The sequence below is a fragment of the Elgaria multicarinata genome, chromosome 6 (assembly GCF_023053635.1).
Source record: "Elgaria multicarinata webbii isolate HBS135686 ecotype San Diego chromosome 6, rElgMul1.1.pri, whole genome shotgun sequence".
Classification (NCBI taxonomy): domain Eukaryota; kingdom Metazoa; phylum Chordata; class Lepidosauria; order Squamata; family Anguidae; genus Elgaria; species Elgaria multicarinata.
The window spans coordinates 51,226,393-51,249,277 of NC_086176.1; the positions used below are offsets into that span (position 1 = coordinate 51,226,393).

Below are 22,885 nucleotides of genomic sequence, written 5' to 3' on the forward strand. Positions count from 1 at the left end.
AGGAAGTTTGATTTGTATGAGACCATTCCTGAGCCAGCTTCTGGGCAGAAGGATTTAACTGAGGTTTAAATGATACACAGGCTCAATGTAAGCCCTCTAACTGCAAGCAAATGGAGAGATAGAACTGAGTGAAAGTGGCTTCCCAAAATTCTCCATAAGGTGATGGGAGGTTATTTTGCCAAATATTTTCCAGGGGGAGGAAAAATTCTCCCAAGAGTTTCTTGGGAGCAACAATCGTGCAAGCAATATGTCTGTCGTTTTGCATCTTCTGCAATGCCTTGGACTTAGCATCCTTCCAGGGCATTGTGTGTGTGAGGAGGGAAATGGTGGCTGCCACAAAAATACGGACATATTAAATATTAGACAAATTGGCCCTATTTTCAAAAGATTAGTGAGAAAAAGATTAATGGGGAAACTATCCCCATCTACAGAAGTTGTTCTCATATCCACTACAGAAGACTATTTGATGCTGAATGAGATTATTTGATGTTGGTGTTCTACTAGCGCCCCTCTTTGCTGCTTTCATATGGAAGCAAAGCTATAGAAGAATGCACATCAACAATGGATTGTAGTCTTCTGTATAACTTGTTTGTTTGTTTATTAAGGGATTTGTATCCCATCGGTTCACCCTTAGAGCACCAACATCCTCAATTAAAACAAATACAAATCAATAAATATAAAAATAGCAGCTAAAAAAACCCAAGCAATAAGAAACGGAATTAGTTATCAATAGAGTTGATAATTCCAATCACCAAAGTGGGAATTTTGTCTCCACTGCAGGATAGCCCTGTTACATTGTTGGATTGTTTTGGTCAGGATGGTTTAGGAAACACTTTAAGGAAGAAATCTTTAGGGAAGACGGACTCCAAATCCAGAGACCAAATTGCAGGAGACATAAGCTCTTTTTAATAGTTCAATACAGGGATAGTGGATATACATAGTGGGAGGCAGCATTTTGGTGGCGTTTCCCCAATCTACATCTGTCCATAGAGCACCTGAAGACATACACACACACACACACACACACACACACACACACACACACACATGCATGGGAGCTCTTTTGGGACTTTTTAAAAACACATGTAGTTCTGAGGCAGAGTCTGCCATTGAGTTGGTCCCCCTCCTCAATGTACTCAAAGATTAAAAAGACCTGTCTTCAGGATGTGTGTGTGAGAGAGAGAGACAAAGGGGACAAACAGAACTTCGATTAAAGGAGTTTCTACTATTCTGAGAACTGCATTGGGGACAAAAGCAATTAGAGGTTGTTATAAAGAAGTTTGAGTGGCAATAATTCTCAAACATCAATAGCCTATCTGGGTTTAGAGGCATCATGCATTTGGCTGTTTGACAGAAAGTATATAGTTACCACAGCAACAGCTCCGTTGTAGAATTCAGCCGCTTCTCTGAGACCAAATTCACAAGTGCACTATGCTGTCTTGGGGGTTCAATACAATGTTATTTAACAGCAGTGCACATTTGGCAATTTGAGAAACTGTCCTGGGCTCCACCAGAAAATGGCTGCCATGGGGTGCGGGAGGTGCAGTCTCTGATTGTCTATGTCAGAAACTGTAGCAGTATCAAAGCACGTGGGCCAGCTTCTTCCAACTGCACAATTCCTCCCCAAACTAAAAGGTACTTGCCAAGTTTCTGAAAATGTATGATACAAACAACATACATACACACATACTTCTATTTTAAATCTAAATGAAGCTTTATAATGACCTGCTTTTCAGTGCTGTGAGAGGTATGGGTTTTCAAAGTACAAGGGTGCCTTTACTATGTAAATGCAGCCATATATCTGGCATGCAAGTATGGTTATGGCACAGCTGTCCCTTGCAGAATAATTCCATTTTGCACTAAGACTGTGTCCAGAGCCTTGATATTTGAGTACAATATTTCTGAGGAGAGAGGTCACTATGCTTTCGATTCAATAGTAACAATAGCAACAGGGGAGGAAAGTTGTCCAAGAAGAGAGAATGGACGACACTTTGGCATCATGTCAAAGAAGGTAACAGAAGACATAAGGCAAAGGTAGGCAATGCTTTTGGGCCAGGGACACATCTGGCTATTTGAGAAACTCTCCTGGTTGCCACCACAAAATGGCTGTAATGGGGGTCTTTGATTATCTATGTCAGGAACTGTAGCAGTATCAAAGCACATGGGCCAGCTTCTTCCAAAGGTATGATTCTTCTCAAGACTAAAAGGTACTTACCAAGTTTTTGAACATGTGTAATACCTTTCGCTTCATGTTGTTTGATTCTTTCCTTTGTAGACACTAAAAGATGCTAGTGATAATGCCCGCAAAGACTTCCACCGAGAGGCTGAACTACTAACAAACTTGCAGCATGAGCACATTGTGAAGTTTTATGGCGTATGTGTGGAAGGGGATCCTCTCATCATGGTCTTTGAATACATGAAGCATGGGGATCTCAACAAATTCCTCAGGTAAATTCATAAAAACTTTCTTCTAATAATGTACAATAGTGGGAAGAACTTCCAGTAGGATAGCTATATTAGGCCAGATCTATATCTTGTGTCAAATCATTATGAATGTGGAATAAAAAGCAGCATATATAACACTATGAAAGTGGTATATGGAAAGCGGATTGTGACGCACCAGTTTTCAGTGCACTTCAATACCGCTATAAACCAGTAGTGTAGATCTAGCCTTAGTCAGTGACAGCAAAAACTACAGATCTGTAGCACCTTAAAGACCTGACGTCAAGATGAGGGTGGGATCTCACGTTATTTACAATGCAAGATCACCCCTCGTCCATCCCGGAACAACAGATAGGTCTAGCAAAGGCCTAAGTCTGCAAACCTATGCATGTTTACACAGAAAATGTCATACAACTTCAGGCATGCCCCAGCCAGTTGGGAGTTAGAGGACTTTTTCAAGTGTAAAAATGCATAGGATTGTGTCTTAAGACATTTATTATGACACAAACTTTTGAAGAGTAGTGTCTACAATCAGGTGTCCAATAGCGAAAATATAACCCTAATTTTACATTTCTTGTATTTCAACACAACGTGTTTTTATTTCGTTTGTCATTGAGTGATGCCCTGAATTTAGGAAATATTCCAAACAAATGAACTAAAAATAATGCAATTTTTTCCACCATTGTTTTGAAAGTAGCATGAATCCATAGGGGAGTTACAGTAGCTCAATGGCAGAACATATGCTTTGCATGTAGAAGATCACAGGGTCAGTACCAAGTGTCTCTGATTAAAAGGGTTAGGTAGCAACCCAGAGAATTGCTGCCACACAGAACGGGCCAGATGGATAAATGGCCTGACCTGATACAACACAGCTTTCTCTTTTCACCTAAAAACGCAAGGTTGTATTATACAAAGTTGCTAAATACAACATTGTTTCAGTCTGTGAACTATTCTAGATCCATCTGCATGGCATCATGCCTCCAATAAAGAATATGGTAGCTAACACAAAACTCTGAAATCTTCATCTTTCTTTTAGAAGAAGAGCATAATCCAAACTCTAAGCAGTAAAAGATCAGTTTCTACTAAAGTTTAATCAGCTCACCAGTTTCTCATCAAAGCCAACCCAAGGTATTCTGCTGCCTGAGCCAAAGGACAAGATGGCAGCCCCTCCAAGAGAGAGGAATGGCCAGGGGGCTCAGGAAAAATGGTGGGGAAATTGTCATTGCTGTCCTTCAGCACCTACCTCCTGAGGTGTTTGCTTCATTCTGCTGAACAGGAGGGACGTTCCTGATTTTTTTAATTAAAAATTTAGAACTCAGGCTAGGGCCAGAAGAGGTTTTTAGTGCACAAGAGACAGGATTTTGGCCCTGAGCAAGCCGACATTTTATTTGAGTTCCTTGTTTATGAGTTGCATTTCTGTTCAGAAAAACACAGAGCACAACTTCCATCTCATTTTAAATTGTATTGTATTGAATTAATCTGCCCCAATTAAGACCAGTTGCTACTTTACAAAGCAATTCTGTGCATGTCTACTCAGAAATAAGCCCTACTTAGTTCAGTGGGCCTTACTTCCAGGCACATGGTTATAGGATTACAGCATTAATATAGGTTGGGAAGATTCATTTGGTGCTATCATTTAACACCTTCACTGGAATCCATAATGAGAGCTACATATTTTCCTACATATATTTTGGGATTTGCTCCCCTGACATTGTTACCTACATCAATTTGAAATTGAGCATAATTCTGCAAATTAAGGGAAAGGGAAGACGCATGGGGGAATATTGTGCTAAAGATATCCAATCAGCCTTAGAAATGTAGGTATCAATGGCTGTGAGTGATTGTATGAATTCAGCCCCACGTAAAAAATACTATCAAAATGGCTCAATTTCTTAAAATCTGATGGGCTGTTTTCAAATCCCATGATCCAAAACTCTCTAGCTTGAGTTCATAGGATCGCCTGTGAACAAATTGCATGGACTCTGAGATTTGGTACAGTAGTTTATGTCTCACTCCAGGAGATGCCTCCATGAATTGTTTTGGAATTAGGTCTTCAGTTTCAAAGGATATTTAACTTACAAGCTTTCTAAACACTGGCAAATTACTGAATTATTTCTTCCTAAAATCTACCATGTTCCATCAGAGTTCTTTGCCAGTTTTGAAAACTCATGGGCTACCTTCCTTTCCCTCACCAAGAAACTATAAGCGCTTGGCTTCCCCTGTTGCTACATGATCTTCAGCAGAAATTGGACTCGCCCATCACATGTATAAGTCTATTCATGTATAGTTTGTACACACATAAGAACTGTGTGGTTTAGTGAATGCACATAGGTTGTGGAGCAGGGCTTGCCTTCGTAATGCACTCCACTGAAGAATGCTTATGTTCCACAGGAGGCCTTTCTTTGGCTTACAAAATTCTTGATGGGAAATAACATTAGCATATTCATTAACTGGACTCTCCTGTGCTGCCATATTCCCCTGCTTTGCAAGAGCCCCTCATAGAGAATGAGGCTGGCTAAACTGTGACCATGGGGACATAATACACAGCTAGGGTGACCATATGAAAAGGAGGACAGGGCTCCTGTAACAACTGCATAGAAAAGGGATCTTCAGCAGGTGTTGTTTGTATGCATGCAGCACCTGGTGAAATTTCCTCCTTATCACAACAGTTAAAGCTACAGGAGCCCTGTCCTCTTTACCAGATACAAAAGGGGGAAGGGTTCCTGCAGCTTTAACTGTTGTGATAAAGAGGGAATTTCACCAGGTGCTGCATGCACATGAAAGACACCTGCTGAAATTCCCTTTTCTATACAACTGTTAAAGATACAGGAGCCCTGTCCTCCTTTTCATATGGTCACCCTATACATGGCCTGTGTTTAGCAGGCCAGTCTTTGATCCCCAAAGGGCATGCAGCTATGGGGCTGTTCAGACAACATACTAAGCCATGGTTAGGCTGCTAACCTTTTGCAGCAAATGATTAGTGAGTGAGTTTAAACTGTGGTTATGTAGCCACCATGGTTAGGAGTGGTTCACATGACACACTAAGCCATGGTTCACAGGACAAGCTAATTCATAATGTTTAGCTCAAAATGCTTAACCACCGTGGCTTAGCGTGTCTGAACAGGGTATATTTCTACAGAGAGAATGACTTCCTTGCATCCTAATGTTTACTTGGAAGTAAATCCCACTAACTTCTATGGTTCTTACTCCCCCGGGGTAAGTAAGCACTGCACTCTTAGAAAGATATCTATGCTATTTATAGACAGATGCTGCTAATAGATGTGATGTGGATTAGTGGAAAGGGACCGCCTCCCGCAATTGAATGCACACATTAAAAATTCATCATAATTGCACCCATTTAATAGCATTTGAAGCACTCATTCATTTATATCTTCTGGTACTGTTTTGTTTTGTGCTTTTGGAATTTGATTTGGAATTATTGTACTACAGCAATATGTGTGTGTCTAATTAAAAAGTTAGTGTTCCTTGTATGTAGGACACAGAATTCCTCGGTAAAAACAGTCTCTTTATCCTGAGCTTAAATCTGCCATTCTTCTGCCATTTGACACAGCATGTGATAGAGATGAAAAAGTGCACATAATCATCTGAAGACACATTTATTTCTTACCCTGCAGCGCCCCCCAAGGCTGCCATGAAAAACTAAACTCTGACAGCTTAACCCCCCCTCCCCCCTCCTCAGCGTGTCCTTCAGTGTTTGCTTCCTGCAGTCCAGTCTCAAGTTGCAGGTCAGAATCTGAAGGTCAGAAATGCCTTCCTGAGTGTAGCATTTAGGCTGAGGGGAACATACAGATGCACCGGAACAATGAAATAAATGTTACAGTCATGTACAGTTGTGTTCTATTATATAGGAATTGGGCAGAAATGAAAAAAGGAAAAGCCAGGAATTTAAAGCAATATATATATACATGGAAGTTTAGGTAAAAACAAGGATTATGGATGCAAGTCAAATATTAGTAGTTTGTATACAGACTTACAGCTGATGATATGCTGTGACTCCAGAAACAGTGCAGCCCCACAATGTGTGTATTTTGTGGGTGTCACAAGCTGACCCGGGTTGTCACGACAACACAGTAAAATAGGGATGGTATCATCCCTCCAGGATCAGCCACCATTCCAAGATGCTTCTTGCGTAACATTTGCATAAGAAGCACTGAATGTAGTATGAGGGAGGCGTGACTGGCAGGACCGAGCAATGTGACTTCCTAAAGGCACTTCTGCCACTCTTTTTTTCTTGGTCCTCTGCTATTCCAGTTCCTTCTCTTTTTCACCCCAAAATAATCACCTGATATTCTGCAGACGCAAGAATATAGAAACAGAAGTGAATGTATGCTAACTTGCTTAATTCCAATTGCTACATTGTGTTTTCTGGTTGCAGTTGGGAGCATTTAGGCAGACTCCGAGGCTCTCTCCAAAATATATGTCTTCAAGGCAAATCTGCCGTCATGTCAGAACACGCAAGATCAAAGCGAGGAGACTAGGATGGATCAATTCCATCTTAATCTTTCTTCACAGCCTTTGTCTTAGGTCCAAGGGCGGGCCTGCAGGCCTAATAGCCACTGGAAAGCCCACGCTGCCTCCCTGCATCTGTACTACTTGCCGCCACCCCGCACCAGTGACACTGCAGGGTTTGGCGGCAGAGCAGTGCCAACTCGGTGCTGTGAAGACAGCCCCCAGGAAAGAAGAGGAGGCAATCCATCCTGCACATCCCTCTCAGTCACTAATGCAATGGCTGTTTTGCAAGCCAGTAGCCCACTGTTTGTAGCAAAGCTAGCCTTGGGTCTTATGTGCGTGTATTTCGAAGTCCTTCTAGTAATGATGGAAGAAAATAGCCTCTCGTTATTATTATTATTATTATTATTATTATTATTATTTATTTATTTATTTATTTATATAGCACCATCAATGTACATGGTGCTGTATAGATAACACGAACTGTGCCACAGCAGACAGAGTTCGCAGGCATTAGTAGAGTCCCTGCAAAGGGCTCTGGAATGGACAAAATGCATTCGCTGATCTCAGTGTGTTTTGTGTAATAGTTCCACAGCTTAAATAAAGTGAAAACAATTTAATGCCATATCTCACTATCCAGCTTCAGAAGGCAATACTGAACATTAACAACAAACATTATTTATTATGGGTTAAATCCAATATTGCACAAGCGGACTTCCGCTTGCACAGCAGGCGTTCCCTTCACACCCCCATCCCCGGCAGCTCTCCCCAATTTGCTCTGGAGGGTCTCCCAACTGTCTGGAGGGGGCGAGCAGGGGAAATCTGTTCCACTAGCAGTTCCTGTTCCGCTTGTGGATGGTCATCATTGGATACCTCGCTATATTTACATTTCACCTTTCCTCCTTTGAACCCAAGATAGCATACATAGAATAGTATCCAATCTGTCCGCAGGCACTATTGTATTGCTCTAGAGGTCATTTATGCTAGCAGAATGTAATTGGATTAGCAGTAATGGTTTTTTGGATGCTGCCCATAGAGTTTGTGAGTGACGATGACCAGACCTGCAGACCTGGCTCTGGCCAATTCGCAATAGCAAAGGTCAGCAAGCCCTTTTCATTTGTAGAGACGTGGTCTGTTAGTCAGTCCAGATCTTGATGTTCTCATGATACTGTTCAGCGTTGTACAACTGCAAATCTGGAAAAGGACTGTGGATGTGGATAGGAGGAGATATACATTCAGAAAGGAAAGAAGACACTCTAAGGCCATAGCTAGGCCTACGGTTTATCCCAGGATCATCCCGGGTTCATCCGTGCCTGAGCGCTGGATGCCCTGTGTGGCACTTAGATGAATAGGTTTGACCCCAGGACAATCCTGGGATAAACCTTAGGTCTAGCTACGGCCTTAGAATCTAAGCACTCCCTGTGTTCTTCAGAGCAAAAATTCATTTTAAAAAACTTTATTTCTCATATCCATCTTTCATTACTATTAAGAGAGTGCATGCATGTGTCTTTCAAACTATAAGAATATCTCTAATTTACAGAAAATGTACGATTCTCATGTATTCACTGTAGGGCGCATGGACCTGATGCAGTTCTCATGGCAGAAGGCAATCTTCTAGCTGAGCTAACCCAGTCACAGATGCTGCATATTGCTCAGCAGATTGCAGCCGGCATGGTTTACTTGGCATCGCAGCACTTTGTGCATCGTGACCTTGCCACTCGGAATTGCCTAGTTGGGGAAAACCTGCTGGTGAAGATTGGCGATTTTGGGATGTCAAGAGATGTGTATAGCACAGACTACTACAGGGTAAGAAATGCTTTTGCTTTTCATACCAATGGCCATGGTCTGCCATCTTGTTGCAGCTGTGGACGCAGTTTTTGTAATAGGAAGATGTTATGAAGCTATAAAGGAGAAATATTCATAGGATTGAGTTTAAAGTACCAAGGGTGGATACCTTGGGAGACATATCATGCTGAGTGCTCCAGTGGGTATAGTACTCAACTTTTATCTGGGAGACCTAGATTAAAATCCCTACTCAGTCATAATTCAATTGTGGGCCATAGGGCAATTCATTAACTGCTAGACTCATCTTTCCCTCTGTAAAACTGAAATATAATACCGATTGTATATTATACACTTCGTGATGACTAGTCACATAAATAGCTTTTTAAAAAAATACACGAAAGAACCCTGAGACAATGTTAGTGATTCTCATTAGTCGTGTAGGTTATCCAGAAATGCAGATTTATTTATTTTATTATGATAAATTTATTTTATTTCTGCTTACTTCAGCCTTTAAAGCAATATCCAATTTAAAACAAGACAATAACACAATGAAATCACAACAGAATAAGAACAGAAAGAAAACATTCTTTAAAACAGGCCAAAACCAATATTAAAATCCATCAAAGGCCTGGCAAAACCGTACAGATTTTACTGCCTGTGTAAAACTCAGTATAGATGGAGCCAACCTGATTTCTTTCGGGAGGTCTTCCATGGCCACAGAGTCTATACACCTAACTACCAGATGTTGGGGGGCCAACAGCAGAGGTTATATATTGGCATATTGCCTTCTTATGAATTTCCTTGGGCCATCTGTATTGGACCAGTGCTCCGGACTGGGGGCCAATCAACAGGCTCGTTTGGCCTAGCTAAGGAAAAGGCATTCCCAAGGAATGTTTGTTGCTCAGTTTGAACGGTCACGTTGGTTTTATGAAAGTTGCCTAACATTTACAACCACCACATATACTCTTAAATCTTGGAGACATTAGATCTTACGGGAGAAAAATCTCAGTTCAAGGAACACTTCACAGTTGGCAGTAGGTAGTTCCTCCTTTTAATGCAGGGGTGTTGGACCTCTTTCAGGCTGAGGGATTAATTCCATCCAGAGAAGCTCTTAAGGGCTTCCAGTGGTGGGTGAGTCCAAATTTTCAGCAAAGGAATAGGGAAAAGGGCCAGAATACCAGTATATTCTACTTTAAACTTGGCCAGTAACTAAGCCTTAGGAGAAACATTTCAATCATTTAGAACAGTTGCAGGGGAACTTCAGCAAAGACAGGAAATTACTGAAAAATCAGTGGTCAAGTGAAGGTGCCGGGAGAAGTGGAGATGGCCTTCTGCGGAACTCTGAAGGGCTGGATTTGGACCATAGGCAGGCTGATTTAGCCCCTGTGCCAAAGGTTCTACACTCCTATTTTAATCAACTGGATGATGCTGGTAAGAACATAAGAAGAGCCGTGCTGGATCAGAACAAGGCTCCATCTAGTCCAGCATTTTGTTCACACAGTGGCCAACCAGCTGTCCATAGTAACCCACAAGCATGACATGAGTCCAACATCACCCTCACACCCATGTTCCTCAGCAGATGGCGTACATAGGCATCCTGTACTGTCTCTGATACTGAGATAACACATAGCCATCAGGACTAGTAGCCATTGATAGCCTTCTCCTCCAGGAATTTATCTAACCCTCTTTAAAGCCATCCAAAGTGGTGGCTATCACTACACCTTGTGGTAGTAGTGAATTCCATAATTTAGCTATGCTCTGTGTGAAGAAGTCCTTCCTTTTATCTGTCCTGAATCTCCCACCAATCAGCTTCATGGGACGACCTTGGATTTTAGTATTATGGGAGAGGGAGGAAATTGTCTTCCTATCCACATTCTCTGCCCCTATCTACATTTTGATCACCATGCATAATTTTGTACACCCTTATCAGGTCTCCCCTTAACCTCTTTTTCCCCAAGCTAAACAATTGTTATTATGTCTCCCTGTACTTGCCTTTTTTAAGCTAAACCGTTGCTGATGTTGTAACCTTCCCTCATAGGGGAAATGCTCCAGTTCCTTGATCATTTTTGTTGCCCTTGGTGGCACTTGTCCCAGCTCTACGATGTGGTGTGGTGACCAGAACTGAACATAGTATTCTCAATGTGGCCTCACCATAGATTTGTAAAGAGGCAGTATGCTTGGCAGTTTTATCCTCAATTCCTTTTCTGATGATGCCTAACATGGAGTTTGCCTTCTTGACAGAGGCCACACACTGGGCTGACGTTTTCACTGAGCTGGCCACCACAACCTCAAGATCTCTTTCTTGGTCGATAACCTCCAGCATTTGCTGCCCTGTCTCCGTTTCACAATGGCCTGGTTCAGACAACACACTAAACCATGCTGCTTAACTACAAAATGGGATTCCATTAACCATTTTGTGGTTAAGCAGCATGGTTTAGCATGTTGTCTGAACCAGGCCACTGTCTACCTTGCTGGAGCTGTCCTTCTGTATTTGTCTGAATTCTGAGTTAATTGTGGGGCAGATTAGGTCATTGCTTATGAACCAATTTGTTAAACAGATAAAGGATTTTGCAAAAGATAAAAGCTCCGATGCAAACCGATGATTATTTATTGCTTTCTTTGTTGTTACTTACTTTAATGAGGCAAGTGGCTGCGGTTATTGTAAAGCAACGAGCTAATGGCATTTGCTTTTGATCACATATAAATGAATGGACAAGTTCATATGGCATTGTGGTCACACTGTTTCACCATCTCAGTCAGCTCATTCTTTATTTAGTGGCCTGCGTCCATAGGACAGAACCTATTTTGAGGAGCTCTCTTGTCTGTGAGAGCTTGCTTCAAAAGTGAATCATTACATGTGGTTAGCGGCAAGGCAGAGGAAGTTACACACAAGGACAGTATTTATTTTCATGCAGCTGTTTTAATGAAGAGCTGAGAAGAACACTTATTTTGGTTTGCATTGTCTGTTTCTTCCTTCAGACCTAGCAATTAGGAAACATCTGAACTCGATTTCTGTCATCTGTTGTGTTTTGGAACTGTAGCTTTCCAAGCTAGTTCATCATTACTATACAAAAATGACATCACGTCATATGAGTGAACATGGGATGGAGAAGGCTGACTGATGTGCAACTGCATGATTTCAACATGGAAAAAGAGGGTCATGAGCCAGTTTACATCTGCAAAGTTTCAACAGTTGTCATCCATTGAGCAATATCCAACAGTGTTCTTGCTGATTGTGTTGCACTTGTACAATGGGGAGTTAGTGCTTTGTAAACGAACCCAGAAACAAGCAGAAATGCTTGTTTCCAGATCAGGACAGATCAGTGGAGCCTCCTTATGCAAGCTCCACTGATTCACCCCAGTCTGTAAGCTAGTGTTTCTGCTCGTTTCAGGTTTCTTTAACAATCGCTAGTGGCCCTGTTGCGCTAGCGTTGGGTCCTGTTGGCACGTGGGCAACATAGGGCACTGCCCACTATTTCTTACATTAGCTGCGGCTCTCCATGCAGTGCACAATTTAAACCATAAAATACAATGAGCAAAAGACAAATTTAAAACATTAACAATTGTTGTTTTTTAAAAAAGTCAGTATAAAACCACCTAATAAAAATAATGATATATTTATTTGTTACCCGCCTCTCCCCCTGGATCGAGGCTGGGTACAACACAAATGCAAATGCCATAAAATACATATAATTGATTAAAACATTTAAAACTAATACATTATTAAAAACAGCACAGTATTAAAAGGCATCTTAAAATTCAACTGGGTAGTCCTGCCGGAAGAGATCAGTCTTTATAGCTTTCTTAAAATCTGGAAGACTGTTAAGTTGACGAATCTCTCCCGGCAGGTCATTCCATAATCTGGGAGCGGCAGAAGAAAAAGTCCTCCGGGTAATAGTTGTCAGCCTTGTTTTTGTTGACTGGAGTAAATTCTTCCCAGAGGACCTGAGTCTGCAGGGCAGATTGTATGGGAGAAGGCGATCCCGCAGGTAGCCTGGACCCAAACTATGTAGGGCTTTAAAGGTGATAACCAACACTTTATACTTCTCCCAGAAACTAATTGGCAGCCAGTGAAGAGATTTTAAAACTGGTGTAATGTGGTCACCCCTAGGTGTACCAGCGACCAGCCTGGCTGCCATATTTTGAAGTAGTTGAAGTTTCCAGACTAGTTGAAGTTTCCGGACTAAAATCCAAGTTTCCTTTGATTTTAACCTAAGTTAAAATCCAAGGAAAGCCTATGTGAAAAGGTATGTTTTCAGGAGGTGTTTAAAAGATGTATTGTTTTCTGCCTCCCGAACTGCACGAGGGAGGTTTTTCCAGGGGGTGGGGGTGGTATTTGTCGTCTAGACAAACAAAGCTACCTAAAGGATAATAGCTTCAATGTCACATGTTTTATGATAAAGGACAGGAAAGGAAATCCTTTCCATCTACAAGCACACCCAGGGCTGGTGCCAGACTATTTTGCGCCCTAGGCAAGGCGAGCTACTTGCACACACACCCAAATTGTGCGGAAGTCTGAACGTGTGCGCCAAGTGGAGAGCTGGGACTGGCTCACTTCGATTTGGGACCGAGCCGTCTGGAATTCACCGGGACTTACTTCCGTGTGAACGCAACGCACTATGCAGCCTGGCGTTCCGATCCCGCCTGCACGTTTACTCGGGGGAATAAGGCTTCCGAGTAAGGAGGCATAGGCAGATTGGGCTGCACTGGTGCCTCCTGGTGCAATGCTTTCTTGGATGCAAGTCCCGTTGATCCACACACGCAGGATCGGGAAGCAGGAGAGTTTGCTTTGCGAGGAGTCCACAAGTCCCTAGCTTTCCTGGGGGAAGGGAGAGGGAGTCCCGCTTGCCCACCTGCTTGGACATCGCGGCCCGTTTGAGGAGAGAGGTGAGGTGACCTGGTGCCCTTTCCTTGGGAGTAAGGCAGAGGCTGGCTTGGGCCAGGGTCGAGCTTGCCACGTGCTTTTTCTTCTTCTTCTGGTGGTGGCCTCCCAGATCTGGAAGGGTGGCTTCCAGGTGGAAGTCTGAATGCGGAGCCCACACCCCACCCCAGTGTCCCTGGCTTCGCTTCGGCTGGGCGGGTGTGGGGCGCCACTTTGCCTGCCCAGACCCAACTGAATCCTCAGGCTGGGCTGGCCCGGCTCACAGCCAACAACGCTCATGAGTGCTGCGCAGCGCCCGGCGCCCCTCTTAGCTTGGCATTCTAGGCGGCCGCCTGAGTGGCCTCTATGGTAGCACCGGCCCTGAGCACGCCTTTCAAGTCAAATCTAGTTAGACTGCTCAAGATGATTCTTAGTAAAATTGTGTTCAAGAGAAATCCTTGAAATACATCCTCCCAGGGCAGTGACTTTCAGACATTGTTTTCTAGGGAAATCTGGGATTTTTCACTGAAAAAATCAATAATGGGAGATGAGCTTCTGTAAAAGGTAGCTTGCCTGACACTTCTGATCTTCACCTGCAGAGGACGGTTGCATGCATTGGACTCTTCTAGGGCACATTCTCCCATTACAAAAAGCAATGATGAGGACCAATAGGGAAACCCTAAGATCATTTGCAACACAAAAGGCTTGCATTACAAAGACTCATGGATCCATCAGCAGACAAGGTATTATAGGAATGGTTTCCTCAAGACAGAAAGATTCCAAATCAGCTTCCTAGAGTATTTATGGCTGGTTGCGCCCACAGTGTGTGAGAAATGAGGAAGCCAACATAGACCTAGGTAGATAACAGGCCACTACTGTATTAGCCTTACTTCTAGAACAAATGTACAGATCATGACCACAGATTGCATTCGTGTCTGCATTTGGTTCTGGGTGGTGCAAACTGGGTAAACACAAATTGAAGTTAATGTTTCATACATCGTAGTTGTATCCCAACAATAGCATTCCACCAATGGAACTGAAGGGGATGAGTCCTTCCCCTGTCCCCGGCAGACTCTGCATGCTGTCATCATCTGCTCTGGAGGGCTGGAAAAAACCCTGGAACAATTTTTTGGGGGAGCACAGGACGCTATGGGGGGAAGGAAAGGGAGAGGAAGGCCCATTGTGCTGGTGGACCTCTGCTGAGCATGTTGTTGGATTTAATCATAGAATCATAGAATAGCAGAGTTGGAAGGGGCCTACAAGGCCGAGTCCAACCCCCTGCTCAATGCAGGAATCCACCCTAAAGCATCCCCGACAGATGCTTGTCCAGCTGCCTCTTGAAGGCCTCTAGTGTGGGAGAGCCCACAACCTCCCTAGGTAACTGATTCCACCGTCACACTGCTCTAACAGTCAGGACGTTTTTCCTGATGTCCCTAATCCCTTGTCATTAGGGCCAATGACTTTGCGCAATGCCAGCCCAACAGGCAGGACGAGGCTAGGTGAGTTCAGTTGCTGGCCCAACTTCCCATTCTTCTCCAACACCTCCAGCAGAAGGTGGTTGCAAGCACAGAGATGCTATTTCCGTAGTGCAGGTATGGATTAGCAATAACTTGCCAAATGCGATTATACCTAAATATAATTAATATCTCTCATTTGGCAAGGGACATTCATAGGTCTGGGTCATAAGACAGCGTATTTTGGAAAACCTCGTGACTAACTATGATAACTCAATAACAAAGGATGCTAAGATATGCGGCAAGCTTGAATCTTTTTATGGCGTCATGATGTACTTGGCCTCTGACTGTTTTATCAGCTGTTCATTTGCGTGGCCTGTGCATCTCGTAGCTCTGCCATGTACAGTGGAGAAGAATTTGGTCATTCCCGATGTCTACATAATCATCTTTATTAATGAGTTAGAAACTGGAACTCCATGATGCCTGCATTGATGTGTGAGATATTAGCTTGGCTCCAAGATTATGGTCTGCTGTTTGCCTGTTTACAATGACAAGAGGCTCCTCCTCTTGCACTCTTGTTGGATTGTTAGTGTCGTTCTGCACGGTGTCAGCGCAGCTATTAAGAGATGCTGCAGGGACAACTGTGGAGACAGATAACCTTTGGATAATTGGCACGTTGCGCTGCTGCATGGTGTTAGGTACACAGGGTTTGTTTGTTTGTTTGTTTGTTTGTCTGTTTGTTTAGAGCCTACCTAGAATCGTAGGATAGAAATGTAGTTTAATTAACCAGTGTAGAAAACCAATATGCAATGAAATGATAGTTGTTTTCAAAGCCAAACAACTTAAGTCTTAGATATGACAGACATATACAGCGTTTCTTCCATTTTTTTTAGGGTCCTTGGACAAGACCCCCCCCCATCTTCTCACCAGCTGCTCTGGCTCCTCATCCTCTTTCTCATCATTGCTATCACCTGCTTGCTTGACAGGCAGAGAGCCAGAGAGCAAGTAGGCTGTGGCATCTCTACAGTGCCCCATACTGGAACTGGTGTGCATAATCTTTGATAATTTCCAATCAGCAAATCCTAGGACAAATGATGCAGTCAGTTTTCATTTAAGAGTCTCAAAAGCCTCTTGACATACTACATCCCCTCTGCTTTGAAGAGATTGTTCCTCATTTCTTTAACGGGCTCAAGTTAAAGGAAGCCAGATTCCAGCTGGACATCAGGAAAAACTTCCTGACTGTTAGAGCAGTACGACAATGGAATCAGTTACCTAGGGAGGTTGTGGGCTCTCCCATACTAGAGGCATTCAAGAGGCAGCTGGACAAGCATCTGTCAGGGATGTTTTAGGGTGGATTCCTGCATTGAGCAGGGGGTTGGACTCGACGGCCTTGTAGGCCCCTTCCAACTCTGCTATTCTAAGATTCTATGATTCTTTTATTCCCTTTAGGGTTGCCATCCAGAAGGGTATTAAATGGCCTTGCACTAATGGAATACTTTTGTACAAATCTTCTATAATATACAGTAAACCCTAACAACCTACAAAGCTCTCTGATTATATTGAGTACTGGCCAAGTGGTGATGGCATCAGCCTTACCTTGGTGTATTCATTTACAGGAGATAATGTGACAGGTATTGCATTGAAGTCTGAAACAGCTGAAGTCTTTTCAAGACCTTCAGTAGGGGTTCCTCATGTTCTCTTTTGGGGGCTAAGTAAATAATCAAATAATCCAGAAATACAACTATTTCATTAAGGTTAATGAAATGCCACTATTTCATTAATGTCATGTTGTGCGTGACATGTTCTATCATTCTGTAAAAGAATGGAAGTTGAATTTGAGACATCATCCTAAATTGTCAGTTGTTAAATGGAGCTATAACAAAATTCTGTCCAAGGATCTTGGACTCCATTCTGTATTGCATTCTTCAGTCAGATATGTCAGCATATTAGTGCCTATGACAAACTGATACTTCCTCGTTCGTACAGTGATGTGGACATATAAGAACTAGAGCCTCATAGTTGCTATTGATTCCACTAACAGCTTTGATTCTTGTATCTCTACAGTTCTGCATTCTAAGTAAGGCGTCGTCTGTCTTCCATCCCCTTCTTTCCCAAGTGTGTTACACTTTAAATGAAATAGAATGGTCTTGAAAGAAGTTCTCACATATGTATCTTACTTGTTATCTATCAAGATCACATCACTCCATTGAGGTACACCTACTTTTTTGATGAACACATCCTATTAATGTCTGGATTATTTCTCTAGCACTCTCTTCAGCTGTGTTTATTTCAAGATCCCACTGGCAGACAGCTTGGCTTTGTTCAGTTCCTTTACAGACGGTTCTATCGTGATCCAAGTGTGTGCTTGTGTGTTGTCAGTGAACTAATTGCCAATTGTTTTCTGGGTTTAGTTCAAGGTGTTGATTTTAATCTTTAAAGCTCTAAATAATGTTGGGCCTGGTTATCTGAGGGACTGCCTTTCTTGGTATGAAACTGCTCGGTTATTAAGATCAGGAGGTGAGGCCCTTTTGAAGACACCCTTACTTGCAGAGGCCAGCTTGTTGAGCACATGGGAAAGTGTTTCTTCCTGTGTCACTCCCAAATTCTGGAATGCCCTCTCTTTGGAGTTGTGACTGGTCCCCAAACTCTCTGCATTCAGGAAGAAGATCAAAACAGACCCTTTTAACTTGGCTTTTTAAACTGTTGTTATGTTTTTAAGGTTGTTTTTAATGTTTTGCAATGTTTTTATTTAATTATAGTTTACATTTTCTGAACTTTTTGTAAACTGCCTTGCTGGCTTCAGAAAGGCAATATAGCAATACAATAAACTAACTAACTAAACTGGAGTTGGGAGGTTGTCACAGTGCCTTTTAAAATAGCTTGGCTGTCCACATTTGAAACAGAAAGGTTTCCCTGCATTACTATTTTCCTATGGCAGAAGTTTCTAGCCTTCTAGCGAATTCTTGTTTAGCTTGCAAGTATTTCGCTTTCCAGTGTACCTCACTGTCTTCTTCACAACTTCTATGCAGCTTTTTTGTTTCCTTCATTAGTTGCAAGTTGTTCCTACTTAAAGCTCTTCCTTTCTCCTCAAATTCTTGTTTTAGTTTTCTCTTTTGCTTATCACAAATCTCTTTTTCAAAGAGTCTTACTTCATAAAAGAACTCCACTGAGAAGGAACATCCATTGACCTCCTATGAAAGTCAATACCTTTAATTTTGAGGGCATCTAAAACAAAAACTGGTCCTGTATTTGAGTCTCAAACTCAGTACGTGTAGGCGATTTTGATATAATATGGTAAAACTGGTGAGCTTCCAAGAACTGAGCTTTAAGCGCCAATGGATTCTCTGTGATTCCATATGCCTTCTCTGACAATTTACATTTTCTAACAGCAGCCTCCTACCTGCTCCCAAACTGATAGCAGTGCTAGAAGTAATAAGCTCTCAATAACGTCTTTCTTCTTGGCATCTTCAGGAATGTCATAATCTCCAATCAGCATTTGTGCTTGAGCTTGTCTAGTGAAGTAATGAGGTTCTCTGCTGGCTCTGGGTAAATGGCCAGGAAAAAAGCACATGTTCTGTTTCATTTTAATATCAATTGTAGTCTTAGCCTCACTAGCTGATTTCAAGAAGCTCTAATAACTGGTGTTGCATCTCAGCTGGTATACTTAACATCAGTGGGAAAGGATACGACTGGAACTTTTCCTCCAAAAGAAAACAAGTCCAAACCCTTGCTTGTACCTCAGATCCTTGGTGAATTTAAGGTAAAGCATCCTCATGTCCTCAGTAATGAGATCAGTTAAAGGCAAGCACCCTTCAGTTTAATGGGACTCAGTAGCTCAATTCTGAATTCAGACCTTTGCTCACTCTCCTGATTTTGTCATCAGGAATGCCGTGAGGTCTGACTCCATTTTTCCACCCGACGTGATCTGTTTAAGCCCCCTTGAGTCTCTAAGCCCTGCCTTGCTGCCTCTGAGCTTCCCCTGAAATTCCCAGATGGTAATGGTGGCAGCAATGGAGAGATGTCACAGGTGTCTCTGTACACAAGGCTTCCCTCTCTTTCTGATGCTTAGAGCACTGCCACACCAGTACCCCAGGCAGCAAGGAGACTTGAAGATGCAGTTCTCCACGGCTCCAGACTCCATACTATGGATGCCAGCCATCCTAGAGAACTGTGTTTTCCAGGCTCTCTAGTGCCTGGCATGCTGCTATGGAAGTGCTTCAGGTGCCGGGGGGGGGGGGAGGAGCACTAAGATCTGAGCCAGAGAATAACTTGTGAAGAAGTGAAATAAGCTTCAAAATGTTGCCAAGCATTACAAGAAGGACGAGTTCACATTCTGAGGCAGGTAATTACAAATGTCAGCACCATCACTAATTGTGATGCTGTGGAGGCATTGCCTGCAGAGAGATCTGGCAAAGCATCACAATAAATAGAAAATTCATCCCATTTCTGCTCTGTTCTCTGTAACCAACCATGTTTCCTTATTTGTAGCACAGAGGCAGAACCCTGAAATTCAGCATATCAAATCTATTGACTGGGGAACATATTCAAGTTCTTACTTCTGTTGAGTACAAAATAAGTTTAGCATACTACTCAAATCAGCTCTGATAAAATAATGTATAATTTGTGTTTCGGTACGGTTTTCTTTAAGAATAAGGGGAAATGTTAGGTGCATTCCCTCACACAAGACATTTAAGGATGAACTTCACTTCTGCTATCTATATATACATCTTAATTACATTTATTTTATATTTAAGTGCATTTACTTGTCAATAAGAAATCTCTAGTGCGTTCAAGGTGAGTGTGACTATTTTTCCTGGAGATCTTTCTTTGTCTGCATAACAGTTCCAGGTAGGAATGCGGGTCGGGGATTGATTCAGTTCATTTTTAATAGACTTTACCAAAATTCACATCTTTTTTTTTATTATTCAGGATGGAAGGAACTTAAGATTTAAAAAGAACTGAATGTGGGAGAAACCAAAACAGACAGATGTATACATCTGGGCCCAGGGCTTTGGATGCTGAGTTAGGGCTGCCACCGCTGCTCTCTGACAAGCTCCTCATCTTAACAGCAACATGGCAGGCAGGTACAACATGGTCCCCTCAGTGTTGGGAAAAGTTGTATCTATTGGGTTGGAAAACGGATACTAGTGGCGGAACGAGATATTTGTGTCCTCTTCTACACGCTCTAAATCTGCTCTGGGGCATTTGGGGGACCCTCCAGAGGAGATTCTGAGATTGTAGGAGGCTTTGGAAGGAGGAGAGGATACAGAAATCCCGTTCTGCCAGAGATATCCATTCCACAGGTGCCATGAAGAAGCTGGGTTTCAATTCAATTCAAGTTTCAATTAAGCTTTAATACGAATTTACCAAAATTACCAGTTTGGTTTTTTCATATTTGGGTCAGAAAGAAGTTGAGATTTTAACAAATTGAATGTGGGAGAAAGTGAAGCTGACAGATTCATCTATCCCTAATTCCAGAGGCTTCAGATTGAGTGATTACCTGACAGAAGGTGAAGAGGTCATTGAACCCTTTCCCTGCTGATCATTTGTCTACTCAGAGTTGCTTCCAGCTGCTTTTCTCCTTGGGGAGTAGAAGACATGAGAAAGCTGCATGTTTTTCCATAGGAAGCCAGATAGAGAGGAGGCGAATGTTGAATGAAAGTTCAACCCTTTCCCAATCCACATAACCCAAAGCAGCTCCTTTGCACTAGAAAAAAAAAGCCCTCAGGGAAAACTATTTGGAGCTCTGCCCAAACACACAGCAGAGATTTCTTATCAACAAGAAAATGTATTTAATTATAAAGTAAATGTAACTAAGGAAATATTAAGGTGTGTATCTCTTAAAGAATAGAAGCAATAAGTCGACAGAAATCTCTGCTTCTTCATGATGTCAGCTTTCTTCAGGGGTGGGAAGAAGTCCAAACCTGAAGCCTTTCTTTTCTTTTGCATGTCAGAAAGTAAAAGCCTGTCAGAAAATAATAACACTCATGACAAATACAGCCATAACAACATAAAAATATTTCTTTTAATTCCCTGCCCTCCCCCTGTGCATCCCACTGACCTGTATCAGGCTGTTTGTTGCCTATCAAAAGCCCCACCAACGTCTTATTCCGTCTGTCACCAACTAGCCGTGAAAAAACCCTTCCCCAATATTTACCAAATAGGTGGAGCCCACAGAGCTTGCGCAACTCTCGTGCACTTTCCCCTCTCTTCTTAGAGGCTTAAAGGGTGTTATATTTGAATGGCTGTTGTTTGGCTGTTGTTTTGATATCAAGGTTATAGTTACATAAGCCTTGATAGTATCGTTACTTTTCATAAAAGTAGTTTTGCTAGATCAGGGGTGGGCAGAAGGTAGATCTGGATGATTTGCGGTACATCTGCAAGGATTTCTGCCTCCCCGTTTGTTTGTTTGTTTGTTTTTACAATAGCAACAGCAAAATTAATAGCCCCAGTTCCGATACTGCTGTAAGTAAGAATGCTTGGAATAGCAAGGGGCAGCATCCAATGGAGTTGTTGCGCTAGAGGGAATGACCACTAGTGCAATGAGAGCTAGCGCTTAACACAGCAACCAGAAACTTGCCCAAACTAATGTTTCTGGAAGAGACCAAACCAGTGGAGCTGACGGAAGGAGGCTCTGCCGACCTGTCCCATTCTGGAAACATTCATTTGAGGTAGTTTCTGGGGCTGCTGTAAAAAGCACTAGCTTCCCATTGCACTAGTGGTCACTGAGCTAGCGCCTGATGAGCTTTGGCGGACTGCCCGCATAGGATACTGCCCGTGGAGTGGATTTTTGTGTAGAAGGACTGTGAGCTCCATTAATTTCTGGTGCTCAAAACAAATTCCTGGGCTCTGAATTCTTTAATTCCTTTGCGCCAGGCTGGTTGATCTTGGGGTTCTGGTAAGAAACAAAGCAGATCCCGCAAACCTGAGGTCTGCCCACCCCTGTCCTAGATTCTCAGATGCAAACTGCACATCTCCACTACTCTGCAGATGCAACTTGTGGCACAATGTGATAGTCATTCCTGAGAATTATTGCTCAGCCTTCCATCTTACAACCACTCCATAGCCTGTCTCTGGCTCGGGTGCCTTGTAGGTTTACTTGTGACTCTCTCAACCGTTTGATGAAGATAATGGCAGTGTAATAAGCCCAGAGGGTGATCTCACTTTGCCTATTTCTAGTACAAAATGCCTATTCATTAAGAAGAGTTAACATATGACAGCAGGATTGTTATTTTTCTTTCTTTCTTTAAATAAGGATAGGAGCTTGAGCTGCCAATGCTAGCACAACAGCACAAATGCTTAAAGCAAGGGATCAGTCACCTTTCTCTCCCTTCAGAAACGGCAACACCAGCCGACACCTGCAGGTCTCAGCTGTCTCTGCGCAGCTGCGTACCTGTGTGGGCGAATCGTGTTGAGGTCTCGCACAGGAAAAGCGAGAGCGAGCTGGTGACGAGTCAAGCAGCTTGCCAAGGCATCTTTGTGGGTGTTTGCATTGAACTGTCACAGTTTGAAGGCTTTTTATTAGATGCTATTTTGGCAACTGGTACTCAAATGAAATTAGCTCCTTCCCCACATTGGCTTTTCAGCTTTGCTCCTACGTCACAGCCCGGTTCAGCCATTGCGTCACGTCAGGATCGAGAGGATGACAAAGGGGTGGGTGGTTTTTTTTAGGGGATAGAGAGTGGGCGCTAGAATTACCGTGGCTGGCATTATTTTTAGCCCGCTCTCGACAGCGGTTCTTCCATTCTTAATTCATTTACCCCAGAGTAATCCTACATAAAAATGCCTTGAACGATTTGTGAATTGGAAGACTTAGCGCAAGATTATATGGGTGCCTCTGGTAGCAAAAAGAATATAAGGTAGAGGGGAGGTG

The 22,885-nt window shown here is 42.7% G+C and overlaps 1 protein-coding gene across 3 annotated transcripts in view; it reads left to right on the forward strand.

Moving 5' to 3' along the window:
* The window catches only part of NTRK2 (neurotrophic receptor tyrosine kinase 2), a 187,552-nt gene that overhangs the window by 154,727 nt on the left and 9,940 nt on the right, over positions 1–22,885 (forward strand). For all 3 annotated transcript variants that reach the window (XM_063129407.1, XM_063129406.1, XM_063129405.1), the window contains exons 14-15: positions 2,276–2,448; positions 8,484–8,718. In XM_063129407.1, coding sequence (XP_062985477.1) covers positions 2,276–2,448; positions 8,484–8,718 — 408 coding nt within the window. The remainder of the gene's footprint in view (positions 1–2,275; positions 2,449–8,483; positions 8,719–22,885) is intronic.